A 24,443-nucleotide genomic window follows, 5' to 3' on the forward strand; every position below is an offset into this window, starting at 1 on the left:
CGAACTAACATCTTCGAATAAATTACGAGTATGTATCACATACAGGTAGTTATAACATTATTGAACAAGTACGTGCATACATGCGCTTACGTCATTCATATAGTATTCGGTGATTTATCATGGATACGATGGGAGATACTGGGTATTGAATAACTCGAAATAAAAAATGTGTTATAACATATGGTTTTAAATAAATAACCAGTGAGTAAAGTAAAAAATGCCAATTTTTACATTAGAAATCAATATACTAACTAAAAACCTGGCGTTAGTTTCTATTATCGAACAAATGGCATGGTATACAGATGTGATAGATTTCATTAAACGAAATCACATTCGAGAAGATTTATTTAGAAAAAATTATGGTAGTTCACAGTAAAATCGAGACTATTTTTCTAACTATTTTTCTTCAAGTAATTTCGATTCGCTTAAATGGTATCCACACGATAATTTTTTTTCCTATTTGTCAATAGATGATACTATCTTTACGTGAACTTAGCAACTATACAAATAAATATTACGGCCGTTATATTATAGTGTTTTCGCTGTCGCGATGGTGACCTAAGCGGTCGACCGTCATGTGCCCAAAGTGGGCATTGTTTTAATAAGTAATTACGTTTTCACAATGTCATATGATCGTCGAATAAAACTGAATTACGCTATAATAATAAATACAATAATCAATAGGTTACGCGCCTTAACGGCTTAACGCCGGCATTATCGCCGGTATTGTATTCGGCTTACTGCTTCACCTTGATCCGCGCAATGTGCAAACTACGAGTCGGCCATCGATTACATTACGCATGCATCACATCCACAGGGTCTTACAAATAAAATGTATGAAAACAACGACGGTAATATATTATAATATTAAATAGATGATAAGAACACGAATCGGGTGTGATACATTGTACCAGGGAAAAAGTATAGAAATTCGGAATTAAAAAGCCCCACGCGCGTGACTTAGTACACGAGTTATGCCTAACAAATCATTGCACTGTGATATGATTTCACATACGCTGCATGTGCATTGTTGCATACATCACACACATATACTTTTAAATCTGTATTCGCAGTTCCAACTGTTGTACAAGTGACGTGGTATTGCTGTTTAGGGAACGTGTATATAATTGTATCACGTATCGCCGCCGCGGGCATCAATTCATCGGCCGACCGTGATGATTAGAGTACGGATTTTAAAGCAATAAAAGACTAAAAAGAAAAGCACTCAAAAGAAAAAAAGAGCATATTTTTGTGTTTATTGTCGTTTCAAGATAAATTTATCTACTATACTCACCATACGCTACGTGACAAACTGAACACACGAGGAAAGGTTGTCAAGAAATAATTGAACAAGATTTGGAATTCATTATATAATATAAAAATAGTTATTAAAATTTTAATCACATTTATTTAGAACACAATTTGAAAAAAATATAACTTAAAAGGAAAAAAAAATACCCAAAATACCCAAAAAACGCAAAAGAGCAAACCAAAAACCAAAAAAAAAAAATGTTGTGCATTTTATTTTAAGTAATAAATAAAAAAGTATGAATCAAATTTTTTAGCTGATATAACTTCGTTTTAAAGGAATAAAAAAAAAATTAAATTCCTTCAAAATCCGTACTCTAGTGATGATAAATCGAATAATCGACGTTTCGCCACCGCGTACACATTTACGTAGGTGCGAGCCGACGATAGGACGACAGCGGTGATTAATAATATAATGTCGTACCACGACAGCGTACATATATTTTCTCACGATGTTATATTGTTTCAAGAATACTGTCCGAGTGCGTCCCGTTCTTTTATCCTTTACAGCGAAACCCTAATACGTCCACCGATATCAGCGAATGTGTCATGTATATTGTGCGTATTTCTAATAGAAAAATACACGGGAAAGATCCATAGGAAATTTTCTTATTTTTGCGTGGGCAGTAAAAATACGTACCTAATGGCAGAAAGCGACGAGAAAACTATCAAAGGCATTAGAAAGTTTTCATATTTAACTCAACATTGTATTTATATCGCCTGCAGGTACTTAAACATTTGTAGAAGTGTAATTGTAAAAATATTATTTTATAAAGCTACTCTCAATGTCTTAAATAACAAACCAAACTTTACAGACATTTCGAAAACAAAAACAATATGCTATTTTCGAAAAAAAAATAATATTAATTAAAATTAATTATATATTTAAGGACAAGAAATATAATTTTAATCATATTTTCTTAACTCAGCCCATCGAAAAAGAATAATGCTTTACTCGCGTAACCAAACATTATATGGCTTCATCTTAATGCGGTTATGAACTGATGGAGCGTAATTAAAAACATATAAAAATATAAAAACTAATTTTTGTGATACAAGCCAACTCTCCACCTCGTGGTATATGCGTTAGAAATAACTATAAACGGAACGTAATCAAGCATCCCATTTTTTTTTTGTTCTTAAAAAATTACCGCTTTAATGAAACCCTATTTTGAAGTATACTTGGGAGTTTCACGCGGTTGCGTATACCGAAACGGTGGTCCGAGGCGCAGGAGTACCTTTTTTCTGGTAGGTGGTAGTTAAGTCGTTAATTAAAATAGAAACAATCTAATTTTTTTTTTTTTTTTTTATTATTATTAGTTCGATCACGCGGGTTGAAAAAATATATAAAAAGGGTTGTTATTTACAGCCAGACAAAATGAAAAATAACAAAACCCCCGGGTTGCCGGGATTTCACACGCTGACGTGATCGTAGCGGTTCGGGTGGTGGGATGGTAGCAAATTATCAGCACACACCGGGTTTTACTCGCGGCTCGCTACACAATATAGACCACTTCCGTGAAAGACCCGAACAGGTAAAAAAATATTCGCCGACTTCAACGGACAAGTCTCTTACTGCGCTGTTCATATATTTTCCGTAAAAATTCACTACAGATATTCCACTGCACCGTTTATGTACCTTATATATTCCATCGTACACACACACACCGCATTTACATTACTAATCATCGTATACGCACGCGTTTCGTGCAACATTTCCTTATAACGATAAGCGCACGCGGACAACACAATTCACTGAACGCGCGCGGTCTATTGTCGGACACGTTATTTTGGGACTATGGTGAGTCGATGAAACGGGGGGAGGCTCGAAAATGATTGTTATATGACGACGCGACAAACGAGCGCGCGCGCGTTCATTCACACACACACACACACACACACACACACACACACACGCAAACGCTAGCGCGCGATAATAATGGAAATTAAAATGATAAATGATCGAGTGATTTGTCTCATCGTTGTCGATCGCCAACGCACGTTTAACGGACTGGCGTCGTCGTCATCATCATCATCATCATCATCATAATCATCATCAACATATACTTATATGTATATAAACATATATGAGCAGTGTGTGACGGGCCAGCGATTTATTATACGCTCGTGATGACGATGAACGGAGGACAATTGAGGTAAAAAAATAAAATAAAATTGGTCGTCCCGCGCGCACCAATCTCTCCGTCTACTGTTTACGTGCTCGTAGTATTTATTACGATACATATTTATACGAACACGCGTGTTCTGCGCAAATCGCACACGATATATTAGAATTTGCGCGCGGCGTGACAACAACAGTGGAGTTTCAAGAGTGAAAAAAATCGACAGAAATATCCGTTTTTCGTATTATTAAAAGATATACGGCTGCGTGCACGTTCATGAACATTTTCCACCGCCGATAATCGCGTGAACTTCTTGCACTCCATCGTCGATCAAAAAACAACTATCCGCGTTTACGCGCACGCAACACGCTATAGCCGCTGCCACCGTTTTAATAGCGAACTATAATATTATTGTTATTTTGGACTGAAAACGTTTAAATAATAATCTGAAACGCAAAATTCACAGAGTAGGTGGAAAAAAATCAAAACTACAAATAAAATAACTAAAAAATACACTTATGTTCGATAATATTTAGATAAACTAACAATAAAGTTCCTGGAAATAATAAATCCTTGATAGACGTATTTTCGAAAGATAGAAATCGCTAGCAAAATATCTTCAAGCGACCCATACGCGAAAATATATCGGTTTGTCAACTTGACAAATTTAAGATTGGCAGACATACATCGATAGAGTTAAAAGCTAGTCTTTTCTGAATATCTTTAGTCCTAGAACATTTTTTTTTGGCAATGATGAGCTCATTCGTATTCGCATCGACTGTATATCTTTATGTATTATTGTTTTGAATTTATTACAGTTACTCGTATTCATTCAACTGAAGATAATTAGTAAATCTTATTTCTTTCTATCTATATCCGTGGCTTTAATTTAACATTACGGCAACATTATTATTATTATTGGTGCAAGAGACGCGTTTTCTCGATGTAAGAAAAATGCACATCGTCGAGCGTATCGTGTGCACGTGTGTGTATACGTGTCTATATGTATTCGTGTGTGTATGCTCACGAAGACATGGCCTACACGACGATGACGACGACGACGACGACGACGACGGCGACGGCGACGGGTTGCGTGCCGGCCGGCCAGCAGCGATTGCCACGCGGTCCGGGCGTGCGTGCCACCACGTTCGCCGCCGCCCACGTAACGTGTGCCGGTGCGACGAAGTGCACGCGCGTTCGTATCTATAAGTATTCACTGCAAGCTCTTGGCAATCCATCTCTAAACCGCAGCTGCTGCTTCGTACACTACCACCACCGCCTCCTCGTCTTCCTTGTCCAACTATATTCTAATCTTTCTTACACACATTGTTCGTCACGACTGCACGGCGAACTTGCGCGCGCGCGTTACATTACACAGAAATACGAATTATAATTACACGAATTTATTATCGTTTACACGAATTTCTCACGTCGTGTTTACAAGTCATTATCGGATGCCTCTGTGCGCGTATACACCGTTCCTCTACACGTTTTTTATGTTCCGTGAACGGCACCGGGCACCGACGTTGTATGCACTGGACGCTAACAGGAACCCATCCAAAACGTGTACGTATACTCTCTCGGTGGCGGTTTCGGACGATTCGCGTAACACATAATCGTACCGCATTATCTCTCGCACGCACCGTATTATCATAATGAAAGGTACCCCCCCCCCCACATACACACACACACATGCACACACACACGCACGCCACAGTAAACGATGTATTCCGAAGGACTTCCGAAGGCGACGAGGACCGTGGAAAATCGTGTACACCATTTGCAGCGGCCGGCGAACAACACGAGATGAATAAAAAAACGGAAAACCTACCGTGGCGACGACGGCGGATGGAAGGGAACGCAACGACGTGTATAATAGGCGAGACGAATATAATAGACCCGTCGTCCATCTCTCCTGCCGCAGCAGCGTGGCTCCGTTGTGAGAATAGAATAAAAATAAATGGAATACATATTTTTTTTTCTCTCCCGAGAGTATAATAGAAGGTAATAGAAGGTATATTTAGTGGACGCGCACCGTCGGCGGCTGCGCGTAGAGCATACCGCGGTCGTCGGCGTACACCGCACCAGCATCGGCGGGGAAGGAGGCCGGGCTTCATACCGCGACGATACATAAACATTTCGTCGACGCCACCGCAGTTGGGCGGAGCTTGGTCTTCGGCGGGCGGCGTGACGGAGTCGCGCATGTACGTGTATACGCGCGGCGGCGGCGGCGGTCTGGCGAAAAGCTACCGCGACACAACGGCGTGCTGGGTGTCGAGACAAAAGTCCACCCCCGCCTCGTCGCCGTCGGATGTTGCACCGGTGATCCGGGAGAAATGAATACGGCTCGTGTTACACCTACCCCACGTCCACGCGAATAGTCCATTTCCACCCGGAGACCATTCCGAACTTACAAGCAAAACCAGCGATCGTTGGCTAAAAGTTCGGTGGAAGAGAAACGAGATGGAATAACAGCGAGTTCTCTAGTGACAAAATTATACATCGACGCTCTAGTTATCTACTTTGTGACAAATCGAAATATTTTTGATTTGATTTATATTTAACGTTATGTATTTTCATTAAAAATGGAGAGTCGGATGCCTATAGTTCCATAACAATACGGAATTCAATTGTACTAAAATATTATTATTTTTCTTATTAATTAAACAAAAAGTAAATTAGGTACATTTTACATTTTATAATGATCTATAAGTAAAGTATATGTACATGTAAAGTAGATATATTCTTGATTAGATGTAATACTTATAAAGTAATGTAAAATTGATGTCGAGAGATAATTATGACAGTATACTAAATAAATAATCTTTTGTAGGCGTGGAAATGTCCGAAATAATTTATAAAATTGCCATATATTCAAATAAAATGAAAAACTAATTAAAGTATTATGTATGTACATTTTATTACGGAAAAAGTTTCTTTAAATTGGTCTTTTTACCATTAAAGTACAATGATATATTAAAATTTATAAAAAATATAGGTATTTTTAACAATGTTATTATATCAATACAATTATTGTTTTTTGTTTTCGAATTATTGCAGTTGTCATTGAGCATCGATTTACGAGAGAGAATAAAAGCAACGGTCATTGATGATATCAGCTTGCGAGCCCCAAAACGTATTCCGACAGCCGAGGGTCTTCACTCTTCATCGTTCCCCTGCAGTGATACATGCACGTGTTAGCAAACGAAATACGTTATTGAACCAGTGGCGTAACACAATAAGGCTGCCTAGCGGGGAAATAACGCCACGGGTCTGAAGACCTATAGATGAAAGTGACCGCAAATTTTTTTTTTTTTACTACATCCGATTAAAATCAAAACAATGTTTACTTCTAAAATTCGCATGTTTCTATTGACGAATTATAAATATTTCGTTACTCCAATGTTTTTTGATCTAACAATAATAATAATTAAAATATAACATTGCGGTTGTAACAAAGTGAACGATAGTTGTAATATTTTACCGAAGTACCATCATTGTTGTATCTCTCACGACGATGGTGTCTCGGCAATCGGCACACGCAGAGATAACATCCAGTGCAGACATGCAGTGTTCTAAGATACGTAATCCAAATAATATTACCTCTACATCTGAACACATCTATGTACCGCGAACACAACAGCGTTCCAATAGAGTGTTCTAATACGTCTACCATCCGTATTATTTGATGTGCAATTGTACAGAGGTAGATAACTTTTATACGGTGCACAGCAACGGTTATTACGAAGGTATACTCACTAAATGTTTTGCCATCACGAGAATGTACCTAGATATGTGCGTGTGCGTACGTGGTACATTTAAACGTCAAGTTACGCCACTTGAACTGAAACGTTTGTTATAAAATATAAATTTATTCACGGTACATTGTTAGAACGCGAGGACTAGAGAGAAACCTAGTTTGCGGGAACCGTTTTTTATGCTGACGACGTTGCTGCTATACTTATAGGGCATGGGTATATTTATACGCCGTCTTTAAGCGTCCGCGAGAAAAAACTGCCACCCAACCGAACCGGTGCGCAAGTACGGACGTGTGTGTGTGTGTGTGTGTGTGTGTGTGTGTGTATGTGTGTGTGTATCTGGGTCTGTATGTGTGTTTGTGCGTGTGAGTAAATGTTTTATCGACTGAAATAATAATAATTATTATACACTTGAATTTGTCTCGCTCGAGAACAACACGCAGAGGCTGCAGCATACGTAATTACATATTCAGCAGCGGTTCCGAGATGAAATTCACGCGAGACACACACCGTTTTGCGCTTCAAACCGCTCTCGCCGTATGCGTGTGCGTAATGATTACCGAAACTTTACTCGAAAAACATAGTTATCAGCAGCGGTAGTGGCGTAATTAAATACCTTTAATCGTACACGACTACTATAATAATACCACGGCGACGACGGGCAGTGGCAGCCTCTCCGTAGAATATTTAGCAAAAAAATAATAAAAAGTACCGTAGTGCGCGCCATACGGTCCGCGGTGATGAGAATAGGTCGCAGACTGGTGGAAATTCGGCGATCAAGTGTATGACGCGCAATCGGTGGTGTTGGATATATTTATACGGTTGCGTGTTCAACGACGCTCGACGTGAATTTCTGAGTAGACACATCTTTCAACCCATTTTAATTTCCATCGCGGTGCATGCGTGTTTAGTATATTTTAATCGTATTGTTCTACACATTTTACGTGCGATTAGGTAAGGACTGGTATAGTATCTTGATTAGAGGCGTTAGCGAATGAATATCATCACTATACAACATTGAACGTTCAATATTATTAATACTACGATACGTAATTTTTTAAAGATAGTAGTGATTTAAATTTTTATTTAAAAATAATACGCAATACTACCAGAGTTTTGATTTTTTGACATTTCGATCGAAAACTTATAAGAATTTTAATTTTGTTTTATTTGATTATAATTCATACGGTTTTAATCACTTCTTCAAGTATCACACCAATTTCAAACAAAATCGTGTACCATTGCGAAACTAAAAATACTTCGGACTACTCATATTGTAAAATGTAAACAAATAAAATTTTTAAAAAGTAAATATGTACATGATTTTTTCCCGTAAGACTACGATCTGAATATCTATTATTTCGGTTGATTATTTAGGATATTGGTTATAATTAAATTGCATTTAACTCAGAAAATACTTTGTTATAATTATAAATAACTTGTTAATATAAAATAATTGATTTGTGAATTTATTGCTAAACTATAAACTTAATAATACAGTTGTAGTATAAAAAAGTTAAGAAATAAAGCTTAATCACTTACGTAACTATAACAGAAACGTATACTACTTTAGAAGGGTTTCTTACAACCAAACCGAGTCGTTGCACCCTACATCGTGTTTGTTACCCAAACAAGCTGTCAAATATCCTTAAATAATACTCAAACTAACACTACTCGTAAAAAAGATAAATACGCATACTGTACATAAACGTGTTTCTCACATAGTTTATTCAATTAAATCCGAGATTGAAACGTTGATTTATGTGTTCATATTATTTATTTCAATATATATATATATATACAAATGTTATTACAGCGATTCGTTATTTAACAATAACTATATCTTATCAGTGCTGGATTTATCAGAAATGAGAGAGATGTATTGCATAGAGACTTCAGAATTTGATGAAAATATATTAGTTATACGAGTGTGTAAATAATTATTTAAAAATAAAAACTCATATGCGACATTTAATTGCACGGTAAGTGTAAAATCTCTTGCTACAAACAAAATATTGTTTTTGTTAATATGTAATTTATAATTATTTAAAAGATAAATAGTATATAATTGCAAAAGCTGACCCTGACTAAAAAGTGCCTAGATTTCTTTTTTTTTTTCAAATTATTCGATTTTTTCGATATTACTTCTATTGAGTAAGATATCCGATTATTGTATTTCGTAAAAATAACGGAGCAACAATTTATAGCTGCTGCCTCGGTTTTCATACACCCGCGTGTTAAATAGAACAGTTTTTGATGAAATAAACCGAATTAATAACGCGTCATACTATTACGAGGAGGATGTGAAGAATCAATGATCGGAGATGTACAGTTTTTATTTTGTTTTTTTTTTCTCTTGTTTACCGAAAACACTTAACAAACATGAATGAACACCACCTTCGGTAATATTATACGGCAGTTCTAACCTCGATGCGTAAACACCTACAGCCAACGGCGCTACGAACATCGCTTACAACACTCACACGCACACACGTACCCATAATACACGTACTTGTGTACACACAATACTCGCACATCAACAAAATACCCGAAGGGATAGCACGCTTCCACGCTTGATTCATAATGTTATTATCCCGCTACAATCTATACGACGTGAATGGTAAAACAAACACCATATTAACACCGTGCATGTCATTATAGTGTAGCGCCGCCGCTACCACGGTGGATCTTCTCGTAAGCGCGTGACACGACGAATCATAAACGCTATGAATAAAGTAGAATACGGTTATCAATACGTACGTGCGCGTACAATATCTTATTGATATCGTTATTGTTTTCGGTGTACGTAATGGTATGTTACGCCGGCGCATATTACACCTATTATTGTGTCTGACCGTACGGAGTTTGCGGTAATTGATATTTATGACAAATATTAATCTAGTTTAATTTAAATATGCACCGCCGCCGACAGTCGTGGGAACCCGTCGTCAAACGACCAGCGAGCGAGTAACCAGTGCTGGAGCACGGTGCCCCCGAGACCCCGTCGCCCCCATAACGCGATGCATAGCGATCGCGCGCGTGTAGCGTCTGCAATTCGACGGGAACTATAAAAATTAAAGCATAAATTTTTTTTTCTCTACACTATACGCTCCGCGCGTGTAAATGCGTGCCACATAATCCGCGCACATATCGCGTACGTCATTTACACGGCGCGGCGACGCGCGCACATATACACGTTGCGTATACATGTATATCTATAACACGTGATTAAAATAATAATAAATAATAATAAAAAAAATTAAGAATATTAATAAAACAAAAAAAAAAAAAACAGTCACGAGCAAAGTTTTTTGTCCACTACCGTCGTTGTAAACGCATCTGCGATATTAAAACATTTTATCGGTATTACAATTATACATAACGGCCGCGTATCTCGACACACAGTATACATATATGGTACATTAGGCGCATACATATACGGCTCGCGTATAGCGTTCAATAACGATACGTTTAATATATCTCGTACACAATAAATACGCGCGCTTCGGAAAAAAAATTGACGAACCATGTCAGATTACAAAAATTATTCCATCGTAATCCACATATATCCGGAAACGAAACAATTGAAATCCGCATTGGACGTACGATTGTGTTCGTCGTCCTGCAGCAGATAAGTACCCGGACGGTCAAAAGTGTACCGCGTACTGTACGCGCGTTTCGACGGTTTACGAAAATAGGATTGCGCGCGTTTAAAACCAATATAAAAACGTGTGTACGTTACCTGGACGGTGGTCGTCAACATTACGAGCAGGGCGACGGCCATCAGTGCGAACGTGGATGGTGCGACGCGCCACTTCAGCTGTCCGCGGTCGTTGGTTCCGCCATCGCGTTGACGACAACAACGACGACGATGTTGATGATTTTGATGATGATCACGATGATGCTGATGGCTCTTCGTCCACCATCGTGGTCGCCACACCCATTTGCTGGCGCTGATACTGGTGCTGCTGGCGCTGCTGGTACTGTTGGTGCTGCTAGTGCTGCCGGTGGTGAGGCTGCCGGCGGTGCCGGTGATGACGGTCATCGCGTTAGTATGGTCGGCTGCGGTCCGGATCGACTGATCGGCGAGTAGGTAATTGTCAACGGCCACGGAGCTATCGCCGTGCCGCCGGTGGGCTCTGCGGCGGCCGCCGATCCCGCCGCACGTGTAACCTCCACATGCGGCGGCGGCGGCTGCGGCCGGCGGCGGAATGATGTTGATATTGGTCCGGAACGTTTAGTCGGGGTCGGTAACCGCTTCGGGGTGTCTTCGTCGGTTCGCGCGAGTCACGAGCAAACTGCACTCCCGGTGGAAAAATTTACGATAAAACGGTATGATATTGCGGTCGGCGAAAACGAACACTTCAGCGAAGTTAACGCGTGTGCGCGATTGCCGCGCCGGGTGTTCGAAAACTCGACGACGTGAGAATTCAAGAGAAAAAAAAAATTGAGAAAAAAAAAAAAAAAGTCGAAGTCGAGAAAACACACGACGATACGATATATAATAATGACTGTGTACGCGCTACAACTACCGCCTACTACTAGTGAAAAGTGGTGATACACTGCCCGGACACGGTTCTAGCTAGCGGCACGGCGGCGGCGGAGGCAAACGTCTGACCACGGGCAAAAAGCGGCGGGAGTATACACAGCCCGGAGCGGCGCAGTGCTTCTGGTAGTAGTGCAGTAGTAGTAGTAGTAGTAGACGTCGGATGGCAGTAGAAGTAGTAACGCGGTAGTGGTGGTGCCGCCGGTGGTGGGAGTATAACGAGACCGCGGCGCGCGCGCGGAGGTGGTGGAGGATCGGCTCGCGGCTTCGGCTGCGGCGATGCCGGTCACCGGCTCGCGGGCGCGCGTCGCGGTGGTCGTCGTCGGCGGCGGCGGCGGCGGAGACATCGAGGCCGCCGGCTAGATCACGACGACGAATGTCGAAGCGGCGGTGGTGATGGCGAGGGGAAAGATTTAGTTTGCCATAACATATTATACCGATCGATCTATTACATTATACACGATTGAGTCGGTACAGAACATCTAATCCGGTATTATTGTATTGTTATTGTAATTCGGTACGCGTATCGATAACGCGGATGGGACACGTATGGTTACGTTTTACATAAGTATTGTAAAAAAATATTATATTACCAGTGTACCATGCCTTTGACACACGGAGTTTCCGACCGATTTCGTCACAATTATGCTTGAACATAATTTTTTTTAAAACGAATCGTTAGAAAAAAATACAAGTCAATTTGAGAAAACGTGTAGAACAGTTACGCGAGACGTTCGAGATACATACTAGGTGCTTAAATTATTCACAGAAATGTTCACAGTTTATAATCCGGTTACTTTTTACCGTACTATTAATATTCATAACGTTCAAAAAATGTTTTGATCGTAACATTAATAATTAACACTATTATTTAATTATCAATGAATTAACTATTATAAAGTTACTTTAAACATCAAATATTGAAAACATAATATTCGGTCTATGCGTTCTAGTTGAGTATTTGGACAATTTCATTTTAACACTTGAAACTCGTTAGCTTTTTAATGTATTCTAGTAGCAAATATTCCAAGTGCATTAATACATATGCATATGAATTTTAATAACATGTTGTACTTGTATTGTAAAAATGTATTTCAAATTTGATTTAATTATAGCCGAACTAAATCGAATCAAGTTTTAAGGGATAAATCACATACTAATAAAATTTATAAATATGTATATTAATTATTTAATAATTTAGTAAATATTTTCAATATCTTTAGTAAATATTTTCAATATCTTTAGTAAATATTTTCAATATCTGTAAACAAACATTTTTAACGGATTTATTATTCGAAAGTTCGATTTAAAAGAACATGACTAATCTCATTATAAAAATTCAATATATTCTTCTATTCACTAATTAATTAAAACATTTCAGAGAATTTAATTTTGACCATTTAAATCATGTTATACAAATATAAAACATAAATAAATATTATTTTCCAGATGAAAGTTACTTAAAAGAGGTTAATATAGTTATATAATTTTTGGTATAATTTAGTGTTTCAGCAACTCGCATGTTTTTAAATTATTGTATTTAAATACAAATATTTTTTAACTATTCGGAAAAGAATTATTTTATCAGTATTTTAGATAATATCCTTTATAAAAATACAACAAATCATAAGTTATGATTTTAAAAATACTCTTCGCAAGACATTGTGTGTTTTTATGCAGAAATGGGTCATTTTAATAACACATTTTTCGGACGTCCATCTTAAGAGGATGACACACACGCACATATTTAGACCAAAAATGAGATTTACACAAACACATTTTAATTGAGCGATAATCACTCTAGAGATCCAGAATTTCCACACAATGCACAAGGGAAGTTTATACGTGACGTAAGGTAGTTATCAAGAAAATTACATAACTTACATGATTTAATGTATTATTCAAATACTTTTTTAATGGCATTGAATTAAGTTAAGAAAAAAATAAAAACGCTACATCATAATTAATATTGTTTAATAAGATTAAGATTGTATATCTTATATGCGTAATTTTTAGGCAATCAACAACGATAATGTTTTTTCGATCGAATTTTTTTTTTGTTTTTCGTTTGTATTAATATTTATAAATGTGTACGTATTTTGGTTTTTTTTTGTCCCATATCATATATGCGTATACGCGTGTCCTTTGTCGCGATAATGTTGTGATATTAATTACGTATAAAAATAAAAATATTTATATAAATATAAATGTACAACGATTTGTAGTAGGTATTATTACATATTTTCACACGCAATAGTGTGGTGCGGTAACAATGTGATACAATTACTCGTCTTGTACATAATTATATGCATTAGCCGGTACTATACTTAGTATTGTTTTATGGTTAGTAAAACGTTGATCATTCTAATTTATTACAAACTTTGCTTATAGGTTTGTTAACAATAGTCATGTGTACTTACAAATGTAGTGATTTGTTAACTTTGTTTTATGAAGATATTATGATTTTTATAAGTCTTACCACACAATCTGTAGTATTGTGCGTTTTAAAAAATGCCGTCACATTATAATTCTGTAGATTCATTTGTATTAAACATCGATGTTCAATAAAGAATTGTATAAACTAATAATAATAAAATAATAATTCAATGTAAAAAAAAAAATTACGTCTGTTTCGATGCAAACAATCGACTTGAAATATATTATAGAGGTATACATAATGCACTAACACAACGCATTCATTTTGTAAATCGTATTAAAAAACTATAATGATTTCTCATACCTTTTTTTATATTTATAAACCTCAGATATATTTAAGTTTTTTCCTTGTTTATCAGTTCGTGTCATCGATTGAAACTTTAAAATATATTAATACGATACGATTAATTAATCTTAAACGACTTTCGAATTTGAAATAAACTACATTATTGCGATATGATGATTGAAAATACTGATTAACTATAATTTGTACATTGGAAAATAATCGGCATCCTGTCAAATAAAAATGGTCTAAACTATGTATTGGTTTATAAAATAATAATTTATTAAATGTATTACCCGTATATAAAATATAAAATATGTTTTATATATTTACATATGTGTATATAAAATATGCATGATATATTCACCAGCAATGCTCGAACATAATTGTTGTCAATGTTTTAGTAGACTTGACTGATTTCAATTGGAAATTAAAAATTAAATTATTTATACACATGATATACGTTAGAAACTAAAATAATTTCATAATAATAGGTCTTAAAATCTTGAATCATGAAATAAGATTATACTATATATTATAATTATAATATATGAATTATTTACTAAAATCAAGTGGTGTAATAATTTTAATTATATTTACACGTGGTAAAAATAACCCCGATTATAATTGTTTATCATTTTTCTGTGAGAACCATCGTATTTTTATTTATTTTCTTATTTTTTGATCATCTAATACATATAAATAATACAATAAATTGTTCTAAAACATGTTCTAGTATAACAAACTAACAATAATAAACATTATTATTTTATACATATAAATTATATAAATTGACTAGTAAGACGATCGATATAGACGTATAAATATAATTTTTTATACTCTATATTGATAATTCGGTAAATCGGTTGTTTTCAATGATTTCTCTTGATTTCAAAGAATATTTATAGTGTTCGATAATTTATTCTCGAGGTCGCGATTAAAGAATCGGCAAAAAAAAATTATAATTGGATGAATATATATTTTATTCAAAACAAGTATCTTAATGACACAAAAATGCACGCGATGTAAACCCACGGTTTTACTTTCTCGATTTTAAAAATCGAGCAAGTATTTTCTGTTACCTAACTCGATATTGAAATAAAACACTTTTTCACGATTACCTAACTAAGCCCTGTCGGAGTAAAATAAATGAGCGTACAACTTGAAGCATACCATGGACAGTGATCTATCTTTATGGGTATGAATTCAACCGATGTCAGTATTAATTATATGCGTATACGTTTAAATATTGAATATTTCATTGTAATTATTAAGAAAACGGAGAAAGCTTGAAAAATCCTAAAATATTATATTGCTTATCTACTAAATACTCATATTGATATTAATACGAGACGAAATGAATCAATAGAAAATTAAACATTTGCTGTTAAAAATAATCATACTGCTATAATGTATATCAAGGACCGCAAATTTAAATAAGTTGTCGAATTGAACACGTGAAATATATTTAATTATTAATATTATCTTCTTTTTCTTATTTTTTTATGTAACTGTAAAAAATATTATTTTACGAATATAATTTCAATAAAAAAAAAAATTGTATTTATCAGTATTACAAATGGATAGGTATATTAAAATTATGTATCGTGCACAAAAATAATACAAAGCTGTAATGCACACAACGCCTGCATATTGAATTCATGTAGATTATTATTTTTTTAGCATGAGTCAGGAAAAATCTCGAAGAATATGTGAGTAATTTATGTTTTGTTCTTATTGTACATTTATATCAAAACGTATTAAAAGTGGAGTATCAAGGTGATCTGAACTATGATTAAAAAACGTATCATATCCTTTTCTGCTGCTCTTGTCTGAAAATTAAAAATATTTCCAGTTTGAAAAAATATAACTTGTATATTTTTCTATATGTATACTGATTCATGATTAAAGAATGCCCCTGTGTACGTATAATATACACAGGGTTCGGAGGGGTATACATTATTCGCAGTACGATTTTTACAACATATATATATATATATTTATAGTCAAATTCGATTGCAATTAAAACGCATGAAATAATACAACGGTTGAAAATAATCGTAAAAAATTAATGACTAGTATTAATTTAAAAAATAATTATCGTGCACGGCGTGGAATTCAGTTTGATATATTATCGCGGGACAAATTTTGACGATTTAAAAGTAATAGGAAAGGTATTACAATTATATCTATATACACATTAGCACTTGACGTTTAATAAATATTTTTTTTTAAATTTTTTCACGCGCAATTTATATACCACTCTACTTAATATCTATGGGGAAATTTACTGTCGGCCGACTTTGAGTTGGTTGCCGTTTTAATTTGCACACGAGTGTGAGTGTTTATGTGTGCGCGCGTGTGTTTGTATGTATGTGTGTGCGTGTGTATATGCGTACGTATGTGTACGTGTACGACCATTATAATACGCATAAAGTGTGTTTTAATTATAGAAAATAATTGGGTCGTCACGACCCCCAAAACCCTCCCGTCCGCGCCGTCGCCGACCCCACGGTCCCGACTCCGCGCTCGACATGGGCTTGATGTATATTTTGATAATCGTCGATAGTCGCTCGCGCGAGCACATACCGGCGCACAGCCGCCGGACACGACTGCAGGACTTTGCTCGCCACGGGTTTGACCGCGGGGCCCGGTCACGCGGTGGGAGAAACGAGACCAAACACACCAGTTTCGAGTATTAAATATATTGTAGCTTATAATATAGACGCACCGGGTATTTATAGCGGGCGGGTAAGACGACGGGTGATATTGTAAAAGAACTTTGTTTCGGCGCACGAACGCGACCTCGTCTACAACTATCGATCGATACGACAGCTATACATAATGTATGTGTTTACAATCGATAATTAAAATTACGAGTTTTACGGGCTCTCGCGAAATTTTTTCTGTTATTCTGATATTATTATTGTTTTTTTTTTCATCCCACGTCGTAACAACGCTAAATGGGGATTCGAGTAAAAACTCGATTTTCTTAAAAAATCCGACGTCGATATACATTCCTCTTTCTCTCTCTCTCTTTATTTCTCACTACCCACCATAATATTGTAGTCTCAATTATAACTATACGTTTATTATATACATTTGATAGTCTATACACTATTCGTATAAAAACGGTAAACATTGCATCGAGAATGAATGTCAAACGCATAATGTAAAACGATCCATCGTAATACATACATGGAGAACACTTTCAAAAAATACATAATTTATTCTAATTTCTAAATATGAACTGTAATTTTAATCCATTTCAATCTACGACGCTACCTCACAATTATCGATAAAAGTATTTAAAATAAAGAGTATTTCGTAGCGCATTATTGCTGTGACAAGCATTAAAATGTATACATCGTTTTGTAGATTAAAAATTAAATTTAGAAGACCGCATAAATATAAAGTGAAAGCCACGAAATGCGGTGATCCGTTGAAACGATTTATTAATTAAATTCATACTATCTTATATTGGTCCACTTCGTGATGGATTTTTTAAAAAAGTTAGTTTTCAAGATCTAAAATTGGTTATATAACTATAGTTATGTGTATTATTTTACGACGTTTTAGCAGACTGAAAAAAAAAACATTTATATTATTATTACATAAATGTATTATGATTAATAACATAATATAGTTTTACTTTATTACAAAGTTGCAAAGTCCGTACATTGAATAATAAAAATAATAAAACCGAAAAAAAATAATAATTATGGTAGTAATAAAATAAATGTTTTAAAATGTTTAAGTATATGTGTTTCATATTCAAGTAATAAAATTGAATGAATTAAAAACTGTTGAATTTAAATTATATAAATTTTCAATTGTACAGAAAAAAATAAAACCGTTGATGATAGATAAATATTTAAAAAATAAAATGCATTTAAAATACAAATATCGAAAAACTAGGCGTACATGTATGATATATGTATATTTTCAAACACATTACTGAATAAATCAAATTCTGCTATGACAGGTTATTTGTCTCTTATTTATTTATCTTTTACGCAGCGATTCGTCATAATAGAAAATAATTTTATTACCTATGATAAATATGTTAATGTTTTTATGTATTCATTCATTAGTTTATATTTATATGTGCATACCTATTACCAATTGTAGTCTTCACACTATTTCGTTCACTATAATTCATACACAAGTAAATGTGTGACAAATGTTAGATATCAGTTTTTGTCAAATTTTACTATGGTATTATTATTAATACAAACATTTTCATTTAACTAATGAACATATAGGCTTGGGCATATTATGCATACTATAGAAACTAGAAGCAATTATAATATAGTTTATTGTAATTTATAACTATTAATTACCTACAAAGTATTATTGTAGATATAAACGATAATTATTTTTATTTTACAAACAAGTAATGTATTTGCTTTCAACTCTACTTTCAAATTTTTTGGACATCAAATAAATTATATATTTTTCAATTTTTCGATCATTATCCAATTTAACTGCGGGTAAAATAATTCAGTCAATTATTTAGCGGTAAAGAACTTGCTAATTCTTATTTATTATTTATATATAATTTTAGTAGGCATATGTCATATCAACAAATATATATATATACTAGAGGGTAGATTTGCATGATACAAAATTTGGAGTTTCCTAATAAACAATGACGTTTTATTTACTATAGGATATTAGAAGAGGGCGGGTTAAATTCTACCAATCAGGTCAGTATATAATAATTACTTATTCGTTGCTCGACTCAAAAATGATTACCAATCCGCCCTTGTATAAAATTATATATGCTATAGAATAAGAAGATTAGATTAAGATAACTTTAATTACATACTACTAAAATCATCATAACACCACCGGTTCGTAAAATATCTTCGTCTATTTATTATATTTCAAATATATGTGAACCTGTAAAGTATTAATTTACCTGCGCTTTTGTCTTATATTTCATATAATACGCACAATGATCAGTATAATGGACTAATTTATTTATGCATTTTGACGTACTATATAATTGATATAGGTACATATTCATAAAATACATAAGGTAACATTTATAAACTATTTGGTACTGTTATGATTCACTGAATTATGGTAATCTTTGTTTCGTCAATCTACTATTACACTACAAAGCATCGCGTTTGTGTGATTGACACTATCTTAAATATAGTGCACACAAGGCAGTCAGAGACGCAAATCTAGAGGCATAGGGGAAATGCTCCATTAATTTGGCAGGTGGATAGATAATTGATCGATACTCGATGATCAGATTTCAAACATAACAATAAGCATACACTTATAAAAAGTAATTTATATTATCCAAGCACAGCGACTATTTTTTTTTTCATAGATGGGTATTTAATTATTTTGTTTTGCCCTCTAATAATTCCAACTAGTTTTCATTTTTGGACGTAGCCTCCTTTTTCACAAATTTGCATGATATTATAAGATCTTTACTTAACATTATCATAATATATACATATCAATGTATTTCAAACATTTTTGGGCCACACATCCTCAAAATAAAAATAAATTAATCGCACCTCCCACGAATAAATAAAACAAAATATAAGCAAATTATTATCATTCTAAAAATAAGTACATGTTAGTGTAATATACAATATAAATATTTACCTTGTGTCACAGTTTCGGAACCGCTGATATATATCGTAGTATAGGAGCGTTTTCCTAACGTATATCTACGTAGATAGTATATTCATTTATAACGATTATAACCGAACGTTTGTGAAATTAAAATATTGAGAAAAGCCAACGAGTATGAATGTTTTTGATAAATTCCTTCAGTATCAATCCGTGATAACTGATTTATATTATTGTACTGTCGCAAATATGTACATATACATCATATGCGCAGTACCTATATCTAGTATATACCTCCTACAGTATATTACGTCTACTACAGTGCCCGTTTGTTTAAGGTATTATTAGGTTATATTTTTTCCTCTGTCCTTTTCAAACACCATTGCTATTATATTGCTATTATACTATTATACCATCACGATTCACGATTTTCTTTATAGGTAAACACGACTATATTCTTGTCGTTAAAATATCATAAAAAATTACTAGCGCAAAATTAACGACGTCAGTAAATTTCAATTATTATTTTTATATGAAATATTTTCATATACGGAATCGTATTTGAACACAGCACGCGAGGATGCATATTTTATACTAAAATTGCACTCTACGTAATAAATTGTTTTTAAATTAAAAACAATTTATCAACTTAGTAAGTAAGAAAAAAATCTAAATACACCGTATTAAATTGTACATAGAGAGTTGAGTGTAGACCATTTGGACGGTATGTGCTATTATTTTAAATTTGAAAGTGATGAATCATCATATTCGAAAACCAATTCAGAGCGGAGCTCGTTAACGAGATGAACAATATTATACACATAATTAAGGTTTTTGTTGAACGTTGTAGAAGTTGGAAACAGATTATTTAAAAGTAAAAATTATATCGTTTGAATAGTTCTCAGTAAAATATACGCAATTACAACAATTGCCAATTTTTAACGAAGACAATTAGTATTTTAAATATGTTGAATCTTAAAAAAATGCGCTCTTAATTAAATCCTAATTAATGATAACGTTTACAATAATATTATATTTTTAATGAATTACGTCCGGTATTTTATATTTAATTTAAACTACAATAAAAGCTTGGGAAAATATATAGAATTGCCTAAGTAATTAATAATTTAATTTCATGTTATACCAAGTATAATTAAGAGAATAAATATCTAAACAAATAATTTTGAACTCCTAACTATTATTTGATTGATGTAAATCATTCAAAAACCAATAAAATCAAATAGTTTTAAATTATTTAATTTAAAAATTTGTTCTATAAATATAAACATATGCATTTAAGAAAAGTATATATTTTTCATGAAAGTATAATTTATTCTTTTTGAAACAAAGTATATTTAAAATACTCAATTACATATTATTTCTAATATGCAAAAATGTATAGCCAAACAGTAAATAATAATTCTGAAATTATTAAATTATATAACAACTAATTTATAATCGTAAATTAACGAAAATTATTTTAGTTTTTTTGTGTTCAGTGAAATTTATAATTTGATCAAATCAAGGAATAGTCAAATAAAAAAATATGATGAGGCACATACATAAACATTGATCTAAATATTTATTTCATAATATATTTTCATGACTTTAGAAAAAAATAGACGAGCTGTAATTAAGTTTACTAGAAAAACGGACTTCACTACATTAAAAAAATAAAAAAAAAAGTATGTGCTTAATAGGAACTTCCGCATTTTGATGTATAATATCATGAAACAGATTTGATAATCTTACTTAACTAACCAAAATATATGTTAATCCGTGAAAGTCTAGGTCATAACTATAAATTATAGATTACTAAATCATCGAAACCAAAATATTTTCAAAATTAGTTGCTTAAAATAGCTCAGGTAATTTATTATTTACCCATTGTTTCTACTGTAGTGTCATATTATTCCTTACAATTAACTCAATCATTTGACATGCTAGAAACTGTTACTACACGATAACCGAATACAAGTAGGTACTGATGTTAACATGCATGTGCAAAGACGAACCTATTGAATGTGTACTATATTTTTATATTGTTTACTACATATGTACACACATACCGAGATTTATTATTTAGAAATTTTATGGCTGGACGTAATATCACTATGAGTTTATAATTCGCCCCACTATGAAACCGGCATAATAGATCAGCTCTCGACGTACACGATCGTCGACCGCCGTAATAATAAAACCAATAGTTTCTTTGTTTCACTTCAAGTATTAAATTCGTGAACTCTCACATACATTTACAGTAAATCAGTGCTGCAATTTCAGAACTATTTTTTTATTTTTACAAATATTATTATTGTTATTATTTACTGGAATAGTCTACAATCAAAAACAATTTTTATTGAATATCATTTTATTACTACATGGAGGTGGGGGCGTATTGAAAAGTGCAACATTTTAAAATAATACAAAATTAAAAAATCGTGTATAAAAAAATCAACATGAACATTATTATATTTTAATAATTATCGATCAGTTGGACAAAAAAAAAAAATTAGGTATATTACAATAAATAACACACAGTAAATTAAATTAATTTATCAATGGTGACAGCGGTATAAAAAGTAAAACGCGTAGAATAACGGTAAAACAATTAGAGCCATTATATTGTTATTAGGTACTCATTATATTTTTATTAGGTATTTATAACATTTTTAACATATATAGGTAAGTAACATGATTCTTAAACTGTTCCGATATAAATAATCCTATACAAATCGTTCTTTTTCATCAATATTTTTCTCGAAAGTTCCTAACTGATAACTTTATTTTTGTCAAAAAATTACTGCAAGACTTTATTTCCTTGTGTGAGAAAAAAATAAAAAACTGTATTTAATAATAAAAATTGAAAACTTTACCCTATCTAAAAGTGAAATTATTTCAACTACTCAAAATTTCAATAAATGTTTTCAATGCAAAAATTAATATATTAAATAAAGATTTTTATTTATTATTAAAATAATTATCTACATTAATGTTTTTATACTAACCTTCATCAACAAATACCAAACATTCTTGAAAGTGTTTTAAATCAACAAAAATAGTAAGAAACCGTCAATATTTTATCAGTATATAGAACAGATTTTAATAAAAATAAATAAACAAACTATGAAAATACGTAAAATTGTATTAAATGTCTCACGTATTAATATTATTTTACCGAAAAGAGGTTGAATAATATGGTTTTAAAAGAATGCAAGTATTTATATATATATATTTTTTAAATTTCCTTTGACCCAATCGGCACTGACCGTTAAATCGATCATTTTTGAACAATAATATGAACTGCCATTTATTTTTTTTTAAATAGTTTCTTGGAATTATTTTAATAAGTAAACCAAATAGTTATTAATATATGTTATGTATTATGTGTATTATACATATATGTTGAAGGTGTTTTGAATTTAATTAACATTTACAACACTTTCTGTTGACAAGTCATTATAAATTAGTTCAGTTCATTTAAATACATACAAAATAAGTATTTAATACATTTAAAAATAAGTAACAATAATAAAAATAAAAAAAATAGTTTTAACCGTTATCAGAAAATTTTAGATTTTTACCTAAACATGAACACTCAGAGTTGAAGAAATTTTAAAGATATTACGATACATAGTATGATGTGTAATAATTCAAGTCCATTTATAAATATCTATAAATTTACAAAGTAAATGCACGCTATTAAACCCGTTTTTTACTGAGTAGTAATTTTAAATTGTAGTATTAAGCATTATAATTCTTAATGGATTCTTAATTAAAATATTACCAAGAAACTTTTATGTATTATAACATTTTTGTAATTATTTAAATGTATTACATAACTTGGCTAAATGTTTATATTTTATTACAAAAATGTATAAATAATATTTGGAACCTTAATTCTTCAATAAATCCAAGAATAAATTAAAAACAAAAAAACTATGGGTTTTTACAAAAACTACGAATTTTTTTTTAATACATTTTTTGTATTTATTTGATTTTAAATAAAACCATTATACTTGATAATTTAACGAAATAAAATCCAAACTATAAAATAATCATAATTTAAATTAAATATAACAAATTTTAAAACTTTTAATACCATATTTAGTAAATTAATATAGGGCTAAACATTTAAAATGTCTATTATATTATTAATATTTGAATTAAAACAAATGTAGCAAGTTTGTAGTACTTTCTCAAAAAAAGTACAGTACGTTTCTATTTTTTTTTCTTATTGAGATTTTAATCATTTACAAACAATCATGATACATTTAAGAAACTCTAAATTATAATTAATTTTATTAAAACTACATACATCCGCATTTAAGATACTTGTTAAATAAGTGACGCTGTACACTCAAGCCCTTTTTTGTTATTTTTTTGATCTA

At 32.8% G+C, this 24,443-nt stretch overlaps 1 protein-coding gene across 1 annotated transcript in view; it reads right to left on the reverse strand.

The window, feature by feature from the left end:
• Window positions 1-11,861, reverse strand: part of LOC112688909 — a 45,861-nt gene extending 34,000 nt beyond the window's left edge. Inside the window, exon 1 of the mRNA XM_025562325.1 lies at window positions 10,932-11,861. Coding sequence (XP_025418110.1) covers window positions 10,932-11,234 — 303 coding nt within the window. The 5' untranslated portion in view covers window positions 11,235-11,861. The remainder of the gene's footprint in view (window positions 1-10,931) is intronic.
• Between the last annotated feature and the right edge of the window lie 12,582 nt (window positions 11,862-24,443).

Source organism: Sipha flava, unplaced genomic scaffold (assembly GCF_003268045.1).
Source record: "Sipha flava isolate LNK unplaced genomic scaffold, YSA_version1 41_pilon_pilon, whole genome shotgun sequence".
Classification (NCBI taxonomy): domain Eukaryota; kingdom Metazoa; phylum Arthropoda; class Insecta; order Hemiptera; family Aphididae; genus Sipha; species Sipha flava.